The sequence below is a fragment of the Bombus affinis genome, chromosome 4, assembly GCF_024516045.1.
Source record: "Bombus affinis isolate iyBomAffi1 chromosome 4, iyBomAffi1.2, whole genome shotgun sequence".
In the NCBI taxonomy this organism is placed as follows: domain Eukaryota; kingdom Metazoa; phylum Arthropoda; class Insecta; order Hymenoptera; family Apidae; genus Bombus; species Bombus affinis.
Window position 1 is genome coordinate 2025071 of NC_066347.1, and position 17765 is coordinate 2042835.

The 17765-nt window shown below is 33.6% G+C and overlaps 1 protein-coding gene across 6 annotated transcripts in view; it reads right to left on the bottom strand.

Moving 5' to 3' along the window:
- LOC126915278 (A disintegrin and metalloproteinase with thrombospondin motifs 16) overlaps positions 1-17765 on the bottom strand; it is an 83701-nt gene that overhangs the window by 1486 nt on the left and 64450 nt on the right. For 4 of the 6 annotated variants that reach the window (XM_050719815.1, XM_050719814.1, XM_050719817.1 and 1 more), the window contains exons 5-17: positions 17227-17435; positions 16477-16566; positions 11077-11278; positions 10866-10995; positions 10127-10256; positions 9835-9977; positions 7265-7320; positions 3240-3366; positions 2302-2466; positions 2001-2127; positions 1801-1905; positions 1515-1666; positions 707-1107 (exon numbers count right to left, since the gene is read on the bottom strand). In XM_050719815.1, the coding sequence (XP_050575772.1) occupies positions 707-1107; positions 1515-1666; positions 1801-1905; positions 2001-2127; positions 2302-2466; positions 3240-3366; positions 7265-7320; positions 9835-9977; positions 10127-10256; positions 10866-10995; positions 11077-11278; positions 16477-16566; positions 17227-17435 (2037 nt within the window). Of the gene's footprint in view, positions 1-706; positions 1108-1514; positions 1667-1800; positions 1906-2000; positions 2128-2301; positions 2467-3239; positions 3367-7264; positions 7321-9419; positions 9473-9834; positions 9978-10126; positions 10257-10865; positions 10996-11076; positions 11279-16476; positions 16567-17226; positions 17436-17765 lie in introns of all 6 variants that reach the window. The other 2 variants (XM_050719818.1, XM_050719819.1) reach the window with 2 other exon arrangements.

The window sequence follows — 17765 nt, forward strand, 5'->3', positions numbered from 1 at the left end:
TAGCACTTTAAGAACATAATTGATGTTTATGTTTAATCTATAATATTATGTACAAGTAAAGAAAATCTGATTTGATGAACCTGAAATGAATTCTAACAAATATGTTGATATAAAACATCCACCCAGAAGCCGAAAACAATTACTCCAATGAACAGAAAAAGACACCAAGAATTCAAAATATACATTTAACACAAGATTCGTTACCCAATGGAATAGCCGTAGTACATACATGGAAATATATATATATATAAAAAAAAAAAAGAAAAACAAACGTCGGTAAAGCTGTACAGAGAAACGAAAGATATTCACTGTCTCGCAAGTGAATTGCACGAGTCAGACTACGAGGAACTCTGACGATGAAAAATGCGACGTGTCAGTTTGTCACCATTTTAAATCACTTCGTAGCGTTTTAACGGCTACGCTATTCATGAACAATGATTACGATAAATGGTTGAATAAATAAAGTAAAATAGCAGAGAAGAAATAGAAGAACGCCTATGTATAATAACAAAAATACTTAATTTCATCGTATATAAAATAATGAGAAAGATGAAGCAAGAAAAATAGAATAAAGCGAGAATAGACAAGAAAAATATATCGAGACGATAACGTTTAATCAGATGATCGATAGAAAAAATAAAGAGAAGGTTCTCGTAACTCGAGAAGAAAGCGAGTATCGTCGTCTTTTGATACAGATTTCTCTTACCGCGAGCATCGTTTTGAGGCCCGTTCTGATCCTTTTCGTCTGCTGTCGCTAACACCATGCTCACCGTACCCTTATGTCTGAACGGGCTAATTTTCGGATAATTCAGATCGTTGATCTTTGATATCGGACTAACTGTATAGTACGAATAATTCCTAGTAGTAGTACCACCAGCGTATCCGTTCTTACTATAACTAGCGTCGTTACTAATATTTACTTTAGTCTTGTATTTATTCACGTATAAATAACTGGCAGTGGTGTAGGTGTATTTAGTCGCCGGGGTAGTGGCGAACGATGTGACGCGTTTGTAAGGATTGCTCGTCGACGAGAAGAGATTCGACGACGGCGAGGAGTATTTGAATTTCGATTGTGGCGTGCTGTATGTCGTCGATTCCCACGGATACCTGTGTGACATAGCATTATGGGATTATCGAAGGGACGAGGTGATCTGTTTGGATTACTCTCGAAAATTCGGAAAATATTTGCTATTTGATTATACGTTCGCCAAACACGGGTGAAAATTGTTGTTTATTAAACAAAGTTGAGCATTAGAATCTTTGCAGTGTGTGTTATAATAGTAAATATTTGAACGACGATTTGGAAATGCATGCTGATTACCTGAAACATGTTTACTGGTTATGATAATAATTACATATTTTGATAAACGGAGCGAAAAGACATCGAAGTGCATTAATTCGATTATCTTATCTGAATGATAATTATTTACATATTACCAACTGTAACGAACGCCACGAAATTATAGATCCTTAAATAATATTTATCTAGGTTTTACGTATATTCAGAATATTACCTGTAGTCTGTGTTGTTATATTGAGCATACAGAGGCCGATTGTGGGCTGTCGGGTTGAAACTGCTATCTCGGCGCACGTACGTTGGAATGTTTTGCGTATAATCTGGGATAATATTTTCGTGTTCGGTCACGCACTTTCCGTTTAGGCAATACTATAATTTTTAACAGGATCGTAATCAACAGTTTGATAAAAAGGAAGCAGAATAAAATATTTTTTCCTCAACTTTTAATATAAAATATATGTTACAAATTCGTCGTACGAATCACTTTTATTTGAATTATTTACCTGACCGTCTCCGCAAGGAGAACCTTCAGCCGCTGGACGATATGCCACACAATATCCTGAGCCAGCGTCAAAGCAAAATAGTTGAGCACAAACTCTGTCGTCTTTCTAAAACGTGAAATAATCGTTTCATTGACATAACGCCAACGATGCAATGGATAAAAAAAGATACACGTTGATTGACGTTGTAATGCAAAGCTTACGAAACAGGCGCTCGTTCCACGATCTTTCCGACATTGCGCATCCAACGAAAGAAGCTTCCCAGGTAAAACTCTAGGAAGAGCTTCGTCTTCGTGAGGTGCGTTGTACAAACACGTTGCTGTGTCGCCGCTGGAATAGAAATATCGACGTATCATTTATTTGCATATAATAATGAATTCAAAAAGTATTAATAAAGTAGTAGCAATTATTTTAAAAAATTAAGGAAGTTAATTTATTCTACGGAGATTTAATTGAAATAATATCGAAGACAGAGAGGTTCATAAACCGACGAATGAATCATACTTCAAGAAATGATGAAACGACGATACGCTGCAATGGGACCACTTAAAGCCTTTCTCTGTGTGTCTGAGATCGCTCATAATGTAGCCATCCTCCCAACGACATTTTTCGGCTCCTGGTCCTCCGAGATAGCTAGGTGGCGGTGAGCCATCGTGAACTGCGCCCAGCCTACGATATTCGCATTTCAATGTCATTTTACGTCCCATTCAAATTAACATTTTTAACGCAAATCAGTATTATTTTTAGAGAACTACGGTTGCTACAAATTTCCAATAATTTGGCGAAAAACGGACAAATGTAAATGAAAACGTGAACTTTATTTGATCGAAGAAATGTCTTTCTACAAATCATGAGAAAATGAAACAGAAATAGACTAAAAATTAAAATCAAAGTTAACGCAACCAGTTTTTACAACTAATATTAAATAAAATGATTTTTCTTTAATTTTACAAAATTTATTTAATTTTAATAGCGAAAGACGGTCACGTGAATTTTTATTTTAACTTTTGGTCTATCTCTGTTTCATTTTTTCATAATTTATAGAAATCAATGTTTTGAAAAGTAATGATGATTTCTATAGAATGATAATACATTTTTTAAAAAGTCGAAACAATTAGAATTGTCTTATTGAACGATTGAATTAGTGTTATTGATGAAATTTTACAAGTTACAAGGTACAAATTATCAATTTTAACAAAATCTTCTTGTATAACAGTAATAAGTTTACTAATAAGACAAACAAAATAAATGAAAAATAAAATGATCTATCTCTGACTGTTCTATAATATTTGACTAGAAATTATAAAATCGTAAAAGAGAAATTTACATTGTGCAACTCGTAATTTATCAATTTACTTGTCAATTTAAATAACTACAATTTACAACACGATTTTCGAATTTTCTATAGAAATGACAAAATATTCAAGCGATAATGGACTTACAAATGACCAACTTCGTGGGCTGCAACGATAATTCCGCTAAATCCGCCTGTGTCTTCGATAATAGCGACCGAATTCACCTTTTCCAGACGCTTATTCACGACACAAGCTCCACCCACATACGCGAATCCTGAATAAAGATACATGATCACTTTGGAACGTTTTCCGTCCTTACGTACAGCGTGTAAAAATGTTAATTGAAATGTTAATGGCACTACTAAGTTCGTTATTCGATATGGACTAACAAAAAAGCTGCATTTTTAGCAAGTTAAATTAATGCTAGTAATACGAAATACGTGAACGTATCTTCAATTTTGAGAATGTAAAATAAGAAAGTAAAAACTCGACCTCAATTTATTAGTCTATGCTATAGTAATATTATTAGCGTTATTACATATACTTGATAGAAGATAAAAAGATTTAATCATTTTTAAAGTAGTTTTAAAGTAAGTCAATATTGGCAAATTCTTCTTATTATTTCATTCGGAAATAAGTTATTAACAATAACAAATTTACAATAAGATCTGCTGAATATAATTGCCATTAAACTAATTAGATTCAGATCAAATAAGATCATTTATACAGTCAGTTCTCGGTTTAATTCACGATCGATGTGTTAAAATTTACCACTTAAATAATTAAAACCTCAACGTCGTCCAATCAAATATAAAATCTTCAATTCAAATGCCAATACATTTTTTTCTAATAACGAAACTCTATCGTGATTAGATAGCAGATGTGAATGTTCTGAAATAATCTGTCGTATTTGAGGCAAGGCCGAACTACATCACGATTCTGATCAATCTTAAATAATTGTATCGAATATTGTATAACGTTGAACAATATAAAGTGTAAAAACGTGAATGTACATATCGTAATTGAATCATATAGAATAAGTGGATCAGTGGTGCAAGACAACAACGATATTTTGTAACTGTATTACGAACAATCACAACCCATGTTCTAAATCTAACACAATAGAGTATTACGAAACTTCTAGTATAGCGTGAGTCTTTTGGAAAGTACATATATATTCTAAACTATCGTTGAAAGTTGGCTGGATTAATGACTTGAAATTTGAATATACTATAATCGAAGCCGCGATCGTACCGTGAAAGGAAATTCAAATTCGATTATGAATGCACTATGTCGAAAGAACAACTGTATCGTGATAATTCAAGTTTGTAGATATCGTTTGTAGGAATCACGACTTGATCGCTAATATATAACTGCAGTTTGAAAGTGCTTACTGCAAGCAACCGTATTGCGACTGCATTGGCAACGCGAATTAAACTTGAATTATGAAATCATTTGGCTATCCATCAGATCGTGAAGATCGTCCATTCTCAAAAACGAAGACACGTTCTTTGGTAAGATGTTACCAGTACTGTTATTAGATACGAAATTCTAGCAAATATTTAGCGGCAGTATTAATCTGTTTAATTAAATACTCGTTTAGTCAGAGAAAGCTAGAAGATAACTTGGCTTTTTCTTAGATTGGCACGACATTCCTTAAAAATTTTTTACCCAACTTTTTATACTCTTTTACAAAATACGATGTACATTAAATACGTATTTTTAAAATAATTCTAATATATTGCGTATAACGAGAATCGAACATGGTTTTGGTATGGCCATGGCATTTCTCCAGCTTAGGTTTCATACATTGCAGCGAAATTTGCACAATTGTTAAATAATGCCTTAATACGTCTTTTGAATATTTATTTGAACATAAATAAAACAATAAGATACTATGTTCAAAAGAAGTATTAAGGTATTATTTAATAATTGTGCAAATGTTATTGAAATATATGAAAGCTAAGCTAAGCTAAACAAATACGTATACATGAAACAGTATTTTCATTGAAAATATCCAAAAATAGTACAAATTTGATGAATGAAATTTAGCTGATGACATAATACGTTTAATTTATTACAGGAAGATTAGATGTAGCTTCAAATAACTCTGAATTAATCGCATAAATTTATTCTATTTGGCTACTAAATGAAATTTATTATACTGAATTTATTAATGTATCCGAGATTCAATCTGGATCATGTGGTCGAAACTTTTGTTTTCGTAGGAAATTTTTAAGAAACGAGTGCCCATTTGAGAAAGGATCGTAGCTGATTAATAGAGTAGCATGCAGCTATTAATTTACGTCGATCGATTAACCGAGGCTTTCGAAATAACTTAAAACTTCATCTACCGTGAAGATCGATTCAAAGATCATGTTCCCTCAACGAGAATTTCCAGTGTTGGGGAAAAAGGAAAAATCTCTGCGGTATTAATCTCTACGATATCCCTTTGTTCGGCTTATTTTTCACTTCTAACGCGATTCTCGATCGCTTCGACTTGAATAAACTTACCAACCGTGGTCCTCGTCAGTAGTGCAGCCAAAGAAACAAGAAGAAGGTGTGAATGATTCGAAAGAACGACATAGCGAGCGTGGAGATGATAAGGATATACTGCCGTGTTAAGTCAAAAGGTCGCATCGGCACACTTTCGTTTAAATCAAACCATTGCTGCCAAGTAGTAGAAAAATAATTCATCTATATGTATATTAAATAAGAAAGTTGTATTTGCATTGAAACTAAAGATAGAACAGTTTATATTTCGGCTGTTATGTGAAATCGATACCTGGTTGTTAAATACTAAAAGTCATTTTTCGCAAAACCATCTTTCGACCGGATACGCCTACTCGAATTAATACGGCAATATACAAATAGATATATTTTTTCAAATTATTCTTAGACCAACGAGGTACCATTAGGATCGAACGATCAATTTGATAATATTCCATGGTAAAGTGTATATAGAAAAGTAATTGCAAACGATCGATTGTACAAATGCCAAGGTCGTGTACGATTTATGTACATACGTATGTACGTGAAACACAAACACACACACAAACTAGGAAACCGTAGCCACTGTGCAAAAAGTGAACGAGCAGAGAAGATTTAAAAATGAAAAATTGTCGAATAAGAAACTTTTTTTTACTTTTTAAACCTATTTTCTCTTCTACTTTTTTTTTTTTTTTTTTTTTTGTTTAGGATAGGTATAATACCGCTTTCGTTTTCGCTCGTATATATACGTTCACAGTGAGAATCAGGAGAGTGAAAGACAGAGTGACAGTGTAAGTGAAGGAGAGAAAGGCATACTTGTATCCCAGACTAAGAAAAGTGAGATCCAGAAATAAGAAAACACGCGTGGCAAGCCGCGATAGAATGTTTCACGCTCAGCTCGAGGGAAGTTTTGATCGGTGTTTTTTGTCCAGCCATTTTTTTTCTCGTGATAATCAAGTTCAAACACAGAGTGAAGAAGTTCATTCAAGCTATTAGAGTGAAAACAAACAGGATAAGTATAGATAAAAGCAACGTAGACGAGCTTGAAATGCTATACTATTCGAGGTTTTTGCAAACTGCGGCATTTTCTTGGAAATATAATTCCAGTGTTTTGCGGAGGATATTAATGTAATAACTAGTCTGAAGTAAAATCGAAACGAAATGAAGTTTCGATTGTAGGATAGTAAATAGAATAAGTCGACGTTTAATTCGATAGATAATTAATTAAATGTATATTAAGAAATTAAAGCTTTTTGTAATATAATGCAGTTTCTCGTAGTTTTAATATTAAATACTTCTTGAGTTATTCAAAATATTCCATTTTAAATCGTACATTAAATTCGCAGTATGATAAAAGTACATGGAATATCTTCATCGAAAATTAAAAATATAACAAAACACCGGAACAGATTTGTCCAAAAGAGCATGATTCGCGTTTTAAAATCTCGAACAGTACATATATGTGTACCATGAAAGAACTCTGGCTGTGAAAGCCTCGAGAACTTCCTTCGTTTTCAACCATACGATACATGTTCTCGGGATGTTGCAGCGAAAGAAATTTTAGATTGGAGAAGTAAAAAAAAAAAAAAGAAAAAAACGTTCGCAGAGCAGTGCACATAGATAGATCAAAGACAATTTTCTGTTCTCGTCAATCTCGTTTCCTTCGAACTCGAGAAACGTACCTGCGGTTCCTCTATTGCACACGTCATTCGCGTATTGCCTCCTGCACATATCTAATCTGTAATGCAACAACAAAAGTTCCTCTTTATCATATGGACTCACAATTCCAGTCTGCTTCGGACCACGTCACGGGACAATTGTTGGGAACGTGCCGCTCGTATATGTCTAATATCCATTACATTTCGGTAAACTATAGTATTTTGTAGTATATACACATACAATATTCCTATAATGGAGTCTACCATTTTTTAAATGCTCTCTCTCTCTATATATATATATTATGTATGTATATTGCCTATTAAAGCCATGATATTTTGTAATATATAATACAATGAGTTAGGACAATATTCGGATACTAAGGTATGCTTGGATCTATTTCTTTATGTCTTAGCATAAGATTCTTATGATTAACGCGTGAGGCCCTTTTGTTTCTCTGATAAATGCTCTTTGATAAATAATGTAAGGAATGTGCGAAAAATCTGGCAATTTCATATCTTTTCACGTCGAATATTATAATTTCTTTACTTTGACGTTTTGCTATATTACATGCATGATAGTATATACATTGCATTCAATATATACGTACTAGTTTTTTAGTAGTTTCAGAATAATTTCGTATGACGCGATAACGACCTGTCGATTTTATAATAGTCCACGTGACTATAATTTATCATTAATAAGTTAATCTCTGACAAATATAACAAAAGAACTATTTCCAGAAAAAAGAATGGTTAATTCTCCCATTATTCTGACAAATCATGATATTTCATAATATACAGATATCGCACATGAAAATTTCATGGAAATTGCATGTTTTTGAAATCTTTGCAAGACTTCACGTACGACAGACGATTAATGATATTGATTTACGAGGAATGACATTAACTTGATTGATAACGAAAAGCAAACACCGTGATGAAGCGATATCACACACCGTGTTTGATGTCTCCTCCTTGTTCAGCGTTGAGGACGCGGCTTGCGGAAGGCGATAGCGTGGAATTACGGTAAAGCAAACACACTACGAGTAGCACGCGTGTAAATAATTGCCAATTAGCGAGTGTTGCGTCTCAGGTATGAATAATTACAGCCGATTCCTTTTTAGCAGCTTTTGAATCGCGTTGCTTCTCGAAATCGCATGAAGGAGTACCATTTATATATATGTATTATGAACTCGACCTATCGGAGAAGATTATATACATCGTGAACGTTGACGTGAATGTTCGTAACTCGAGGCTTGAAACGAAATTTTCTTTTTACCGCTTGTATTATCATTTAAAACGAAATATGTACAATGAGGCTTGTTATTATGATTTCCTGGTTTTAACACTTTCGATACTATGCACACATGCTTATCGAATTTTGGATTAAAGAGATGAGAAGTTCGATTGAAAGGTTTAGAGGATGCATATGGATTTTGATCTTTAATTTTAATTATTTCCGCGTTTGATCGCATTCATTGATGTAGGTTTGTATGCTATAATTAAAGTTTAGTAGATTGATGTCTAATAACAGGCAGAATAAGAAAGCCAACACGCGCGCGTGTTATTGATTACATATATTAGTGTACCATTACCTCTTGAAGATCAATTCTACTGCATACTTCGTGTCTACGAGAGTAATAATGAATGTGCGCAATGTTTAGCAAGCTTATTCTTTACTAAAATAGCGTACAGTATTTTAAATAACTACAATTTGAGTATTCAACACCGTATTTACACTAGATTAAACTGAGTGCGTTAAAAGAGCATACTTTCTCGTTCGACAAAATACGAGTACAGTCTATATTTTTACATAGAGTTTATTAATTAAGAACTATTAAATCTCTTTCAGTCTTAATGAAAATTACGTATATATTTTATTTGTATCTTTCTGAAAATTACTGTCCATTGTAACAGAATATTTCAAAACAAGAAAGTACAAATATTACACTATTTCGACGAGAAAGAATGTCACTTTTGTATCGTTTATCCCCGTAAACGCACCATCCCCATCGTGGTACGCCATCACTGCACCGCCAGAAATTATATTTAAGCTAGGTGTAAATACTGTACAACGCTAATTACGTTAAAAGAATATGAACGAAAATAAAATAAGATTAAAAAGAAATAAATAAACAAATTGAAAAAGAAAGCGTGATCGCTATGTAATAAACCATACCGGCAGTTCCCTTAGTGCAGCGGCCGCCTTTCCTACGACGGCACATATCATACCTGTTTTGCGAAATAAAAATCAAACAGTATGAAATCACTAGACTGCTGTGGTAAAACGGTAATAGCATAATGTCGGGGCCATAGAACGTATTCGTTATTGCGTGAAATTCGATTGAAATCTCTGCTTCTCAATATTTTTTACACGCTTTCAAGTTAATCGTTATCATTTTCCTTTCGAGTTTCACTATTCTTCCATGTATTCGATTAAAAAGAAAACAAGTCGTTTAAATTGTCATTGATATCGAAAGATGAGACAAAAAGGGGAGAGCGAGAAAAGTTGTCAGGGAAGAAGATTTTGTATGTTAATCACGTGAAACGTAATGTGGTAATTAGGTTGAATTTAAAGAAATGCACACTCTTACTTTGTGACAGCGACAGCGATGTCGTACACCGGAAGTCTTCTCTCTCGGAAGAGATATTTGCCCATGTCGGTCAACGCAGCTGCCGAATCGATCGCGTCTCGTCCGACGCGATTTCTTTCCAAATACGGTGTAGCATCTCTGCCCTGAAAGATATCGTTTAAGAAAAAAAAAAAAAAAAAAAAGAGAGAAGGAAACGAAAAAGAAAAAAGGAAGAGAAAGTTGTGGGAAATGTAACGATTCGTAAAAAAATCATAGTTCGGTAAAAGGATCGAGATGATTAATTGCACTTCACCCGTGATATAATGATTCCAGCGATACTGATGCGGATCTTTGGCCCTTTTAACAGCTTGTACCTTAGGTCTACTCCGTTCCAGAAGGACACAAAGTATCTTTTGATTTGCACGTTATCACCGCCATGTAGTCTGGAAGAAACGAATTTAATTATAAATTTTATCTCGATTAAAAATTGAATTGGTATTGATTAAACATTTGCTGTTCTATTTTAACAATCAAACGAAATGCTTCATTAAGAACGTATATAAATAGAATTGAACCACTTGCTGCTTGCAAACAGCTGCTACATAAGCCAATAATGAATATTAATACGGACAAATGGATAATCTGTTACATAATATCTCTCACACACTGTGATGTCTTCACATCTATCAAGAAAATAATCTTTTGATATGATATGAAACATATTATTTTCCTATACAAAGAAGGACTATTCCTCGACATAAAAAAGATATTTTTTCAAATAAACTGGATATATCTATGTAAATTCAGATTTTTATAAACTAAGAAACTAAAATCCAGGTAGAAATTATTTCATACTGTAACGGGCACAGTACTTTAAATGTTTTATATATTTTATGCATATTGTGCACATTGTGCGCATTCTATGCATTTTTGTACCTTTTGTACCTCATAAATCCATAAAAATCCGTAGCCCATTTATAAGCTGCTATCTCTTGAAGGTAAACTAATCCTCGCCAACAATTTATTCTTTGTCAATAAATAAGAGTTTTCACCTGTATCCATCATAGTCGACGATGCAGAGGATTTCCGGGTAGATCACATACGGTGCTTCCCTCTTTGTTCTGGCGGCGATCGATCGTTTCGATCTGTACCTCTTGGCCAAGTGATCGGGCTCCATCAGCGCTAAAATCGATGTTTAATCACGAGAAACCGATCTCTGGAGGATTTCACCTTCTGGTGTGGTAATACGTAAAGATCACTCACTGAAATCGCTGTACTCGTCGCCGTTTGGACGAGTCACTTTCTTGTACACCACGTGATGGCTCGTGCGCTTCAAGTTCCCTTTACTTCGCGTTACGTTTGGCAGCAACTCTGCTCCGTGAAGATTCGAGTCCTTGTTTACTACTTCATTTAATATCCTATCTGGCAATGGTCGAATCACTAGTTCTGCACCGATATTACCATCCTGGTTCAAATCACATCATTAATTGTTATCTTGTAAAGAACATATATTTGTACTTTATGAAAGACAAAGAATAATTCACATTTTATCATTATTTCTACTGTTAATTAATATATATATACTATTGTTAGAAATGGGCATAATTTCATAATAATGGATCAATATTCTCTTATTCCGATGTAGTTTTTTGTACCAAGTTTCTCTACTGCTTAATATATTTTGTACTGTACTAGTGTTTTTGTACAGTTATATGAGCTTTCTATTAATTTATGATACACAATATAAAAATAAATAACGTTAAATAAGTCAAGTAATGTTATTTAAGGCGAAGTAACAAAGCGAATAATAAATAGAATACAAATTTTGCATAAATAATTATTTGAATGAAACTTTACTTCTATAATATTCGTTCCTGGTATCTAGACATTAATAGGAAAAATAAATAATCTAGCTAATTGGAAGCTCTACCGGCATTTCCGGTACCAATAATATGTTTAATTACACGATCAATGAGTTAACGAACTATAATCGGTTAATAGCTTAATCGCGCGTGCTTTCTACGTCAATTTCCCATTCGATGGCTAACGACTTCCGCCTGGCTATATGCAATTATCACGACGTGACTAATTTTATCCAACATGAATGTTGGACGAGCGAAAACGAAATACACGTTCCATGGTGGAACAGCCGGTCGATTCGCTGGATCATTGATATTTCCGATCCGGGTACGATCAACATGTTCGATTTGCAGTCCGAGAGAGGTGCATTGGTCACGTCGAGGGAGGGAGAGTGAAAGCGAAAGGTCAGGACTGTCAGGACACATGGGGTCATATAGAACAACGCTTTTACAGCATTATGTAACGCGGAATGACGATATTTGTTATCTTTGGAATTTATTCTCGTGTGGTTACTTTTGCAAAAGTTAGCAGTATATAAACAGAATTACATATGGTGGTTAATTCATTCAGTATTAACTGCATGGTTCTTCGTGGCTTTCATTTTCTAGTTATTTTATTATAAATCTGTTATTTCACTTGCGTCATACATGTTTTGTAATCAGCCTGTTGATATTTAGGCAAATTCATATTTCCATAAACATAATTAAAGGAATGGAACCTGGGTAGAAAATTGTTTTACGTATTAAGTATCATATTTTGTATACAGTATGTACTTTTGCAAGTTATATGCATTCTGTGCATTTTTGCATCTTCAAATTTCCTTTTTAGACGCGTAAAAATCCATAGCCTACTTATAATATATGTAAAATACTAAATAAAGAGAGAGTTTTCCAATAAATCCAACGAGTAGATGTTATAATGATTACGGCAACATATGCAAAGTAATTTACATGTCAGTCGCCACAAAATGAAGAGTCCAGTTTATTTGATTTTGATTTATGTAGCTTGATGACTAGAAAGGATTGTTTTAATACGAAATGGTTGAAGAAAGAAATAACCTGAAGGTGATACAAGTGTTTAAAAAATATCTTGTAACTTCTACATATGTACATTTTCAAATTGGTTTCAAAGTTACCAACATCATCGCAATAATCGTATCTTATTACAATGCTAATGAAATTTCAAAATTATAACTATATTTCATAGCAACTGTTTAAATGCCTTCGTGAACCACCGCAGGGAATCAATACAAATGTTTTCTTGTACGCATAATTGTGTTGTGTTATGATATGATATTGCCTTTCCTTATGGTTTATACTTTTTAACATACACATGTCGAAATTGGTTTTCAAAAATTTGTTGGCACTTCTCTCGAACACTGTACAATATGTTTCATCCTACGCAGCGATTAACCGATCCTTGTCAAGGACAACGTCCTTTCAACTGATTTTTGACGTATGAAAGTAATAAAAAAAGCTGTAAGCAGTGAAATTTTTGTTGTACAGGAGAGAATGCTCTGGTGATACAGAGAATGCTAATTTTAGACCTGAATTTTCAATGAATTGCTGCATAATGTGCACTCGATGTGCCAAGGAGTTATCTTGGTGAAAGAATCGGAATTCCTTTTGTGAACAATACGGACACAGTTTTTTCAGTTGCTAATGGAAAATTCGTAACGGTTGTTTTCCTGATATTTGGGTTTATTTCTGCAACTATTTCATATTTTATAAAACAAATAATTCTTTCAATTCAATTCTTTTCTTATTGGCCAACAAGCAAAATTTATAAAGAAAAGAAAAAGTTGTTTATTCATGTTTTTCTTGGAAAATTTACGAGGATCCGTCTTCATAAATCTTATGTTCAAATTACTGGCAATGAATATTTAGAAATTTAATTGACTTCTTATTTCAAAATTCATAAACGTCTGTAGATTTAAACGTGGATTTCCATGAATTGCATAATTTGGCGTTGTCAGAAGCGTGATTTAGATTATTACTGCAAATTTCAATAAATATAAATATAAATATTTTAATAAAACAATTTGTTTTAACTTTTTAGCATTATATAATAAAAGCATATTATTAATTAATATCATGGCAAACGATCATGATTTTACAATGCTACCTCGTGTGAATTTATTAATCGGATCGCTTGGTCAAAAGAACAATATTCATGATCATAAATGAAATCACTGTCAAGGGGAGATCTCTAATCGTTTTCACTGAAGAATATAAGTCTAGAATAAAACAATTCGTTTCTTTCACGCAATTATATAATAACGATCATTTTATTGATTACCAGACTAAATTTCTCTTTTTAGGAATTCTACTGTTTTAAACAAACGCAACGATCTTCCTACATTCATACATGACTTCAATTGAATTTCTTTCCCTTGAACTACGCTTTCAATCGTCACAATAGCTGTAGTCAATGCTTCAAGAGAATTTCTAATTGTTCTCCACACATAAAATTCTCCATAAAGGAAGAACCACAAGAACATAAATTCACCGACAATTTGTTCCTTGATTGATTTATAGGCTACAATATACTCAGTTTCTATAATAAAAGCAGCAAATGAATGGCAATTTCATCAGTTCATGCGTCGAGTTTCAAACAAGCAACCAAGAAACATAATTATTTGTTGTTATATGTAAATAATATATATGTATTCTATTATTATACTGTAATATTATAATTAGTAAATAGTGTAATATTTCATTGTTTGTGTAATTCATTGTTTTAAACAGAAAAGTTTTGTTTTAAAAATGAATATAGTTATACAGTAATACAGTGATATAGTTACTTGTGTCTCTTTTTTTTCTACAAGAAGCGATTAAAACGTTTTGCTAATTTGCTGTCAGACTCAGATTTAGCACTTCAGAATCTATAAGATATGCTAATCCTTCTCTACGGAAGGCAATTAAAGACAATAATTAATATGAATCAATTACAAATTTATCAGTTACAAATTACAAATCTTTTCTTATCTATACATTTTATCTTTAAATAATACATTGCAAAAAAATGAAATATGAAAGAGTAAAACAAGTAAATTTGTTGGCGAACCCAAATGTAGTCTATGCATAATCTATTCATAATCTCCATAATTTATTTATGAAGCCTACTAATTTTTGTCTACAGAAGAGAATTAATACAAGTTTAAACCAACATCTCTCAAAAACAAGATGCGAAAAAATAAATCCGCTAGCAGATGCGAATTGTGCAAATTAAAGTTAATAAAGTATAATAATCATCTTCCATGAAAAAGGTTCAGAAAATATCAATTACGATTTTTTTTCTAAATTACTTTTCCTCCCAACTGTAAACCTTCATTTTTCGAAAATACGATTAAAATTATGTAATGAATAAAATTTGTTGTTAACAGGATAATCTTTGTATGAAAATATCCCTTCACTTATCATTCATGACTTTGTCAACAGGTTTTAGACAATTCGATGAATACGTAGCAGCTTTGGCAATAGTTTTGTGTCGGGAATTTTTTTCCTTACGACTTCATAAGAGATCAAAATTCCCAAGTGAAATTAAGTCTTGGTTGGTTGGAGGCGCAATCATTGAGAACGGCTGCCTTCTGTTCCGAGCTGCCCACTGTTCTGAAAGGTGCAACCGATATGGAGAATTTTATTGCTTTTTTCCTTGGTTTTGCCCAAGCAATATCATCGTAGTGCACTTTGTATGAACCGCGGACGAAACAGCGATTACCAGAGCTCGAAATGGAAATGTCAAAACGATCACGAAATACCATTTTGTGCAACTTCGCTTTATTATTCCGTTTCTGTTGAATCTCGTTTACGTGTAACCGTTTTGGTCATAGCAAATGGTATTTTTGTAAAGATGCTTTTAGGTTCGCCTCCGCTTTGTTAACGTTCTAAAAGAATATTCATGAACGTAATATTAAAATTGTCTCGTGATTATGTAAGTGATGCATAATTACGATATATGATACATATGATGTCTAGAATGTTTGTCCGTCTCAAAAAGTTGGATTCTTTTTCAGATCTTTGAGTGATTGATATTTACTTGTTAATAACACAGTGGAAAAAGGTCAGTCAGATATATGAAATCTAGGTAAAAAGGAAAATTATGTGTGTAATTATAATTTACTTAATCCTCCTATTGCAATTTCAAATTTCAAGAGTTAAAGGATAAACCGAATACAGTTAATTGTAACTTAACGTATTAAAATGTTTATGCAATCTAGCAGCAAAAAAGCGAGTACGATCCATAATGAATTGAAAATAACACGTTTGTATTACGCCTTATGTTTTGCTATTGCCATTGACATTACTCTGTCGCTCTACAATACGAAATAATTGACACAAACTTCTTTATCCAAGCAATCCTGTTTCCCTGTTAATTTAGATACTAAATGTTCCATTGTACAAATATGCCCACTTCCATTCACCAAATTCCAAATTCCAAAGAATTAATCCTCTAGTCACAATTTCCCAACGTCATTTACCATTTGTCTTTGGTCAACCATACAAAATTGCATCGATTATCCGCGTAACAAAAATTCTTTCAGCGATTACGCATAAATTTTGTTCTTCTAAGCATTTCTTGAAATTGCTATCCTTTTGCTTTACGGACTACTGGACGTTCTAACTTGTAACTACGGCAGGCAGCCTTCCTAAGCGTGGCCCTGCCAGTTGTCCCCAACGAATCGCGGTATTGCGATAATTATAACCAAGACGGCCCCTAAGTGAGTCGCGACGGTTGACGAAAGACGAGTCGCAATAATGGCGGGAATGTCGAAAGGTACATTAAGAAAGAATGGCCTCTTACAACGAGCACTTTCCCATTCGCGTCCCGGTGCAGCAAAATTGACGCCATGTTCGTCGTGTCTTGATAGATGTCACCGATATCTACGTCGGCCTGAAACGAGAAGAACAATTACATACAACGTGATCGCAACGTGCCTGGCCATATGTAGCCGATTTTATGCGATTTACACCATTTAAAGGAATAATGCAAACTCGTGGGCCTGAGGAAAAATCGCGTCGCTATGAAAAAGTCTCGCTTCTTTTCTCACTATGTACATAATGTCGTTTCGAGCAAAATGTCGGGTAGTATGAGAACGCAACAGGGATGGGAGGAAAATTTTGCAAAATTAAAAACACAACGTTGTGAAAGTTAAAAGGTTGTAAGATAGGGTTGATGATATGATGTCTTGTAATTCATGCTAGAATTTTTCTTATGCGTTGTTCTGGAAAAAATTTTAGGTGATTTAGTAGCAAGGTGATAAGAAGAGAGAGAATTTAAGTATAAGTCAATATTTTAAGAATAAACGTTTTAAAATAAATAAAAGCCATTGATTAGTTATGTAGAATGTAAATCTGGAAAGCTTCGAAAGAAGAAAATCTGAAAACTTTGAAATAATATACATGCGTGATACGCATAATAGCAGTGGAGGAATGTTACTGAAAGGAACTTTCAGAGAAACGAAGCTGCTCATAAATAAACATCTCTTAAAGAATAAAAGAGCTAAGGAGAAAAATAAAAATCATTTTTCCGTGACGCACGTTGAAAACTTACATTCGTCACCTTTTCATAGTGGAGGCCACCAGGTTGCGACGCGTTCTTCGTGACAGTCCACATAGGCAAGTGGTTCGCTGTCAGCAACCCTTCCGTAGGCTTCAGCGACAGACTGATGTCCTTGCCGAAGGCCTTCAGGTGTATCTCCGGCTTCTCTATACTTCTCTTGTGCATTGAATGCAACACAGGTATAACTTCGTACGTCGGTACTAGAATTGAAACGTCAGATATCAATTGAAACGATTGATATGCCGTCTTTACTGAAAATTACTTTTTACCACTACAGCAAAGATTAATGCAAGTATTGCGTGATGTTAGGTTGAGATATCAACGATATCTGGTTTCGCACTTTCTTGCCAAAAATTACAGTCCACAAATTTCGATTATTACAATGTAGATGCATAAAGCTCAAGATCGTTATCCTCGTTAAATATAATTCAAGACCGTGGATGCTATTGATATCGATATTAAAATTTATAACTCGAAATTGGCGGTGCACAATGCAAATCATTCTTGTTACGATATAATGTACTTGCGAT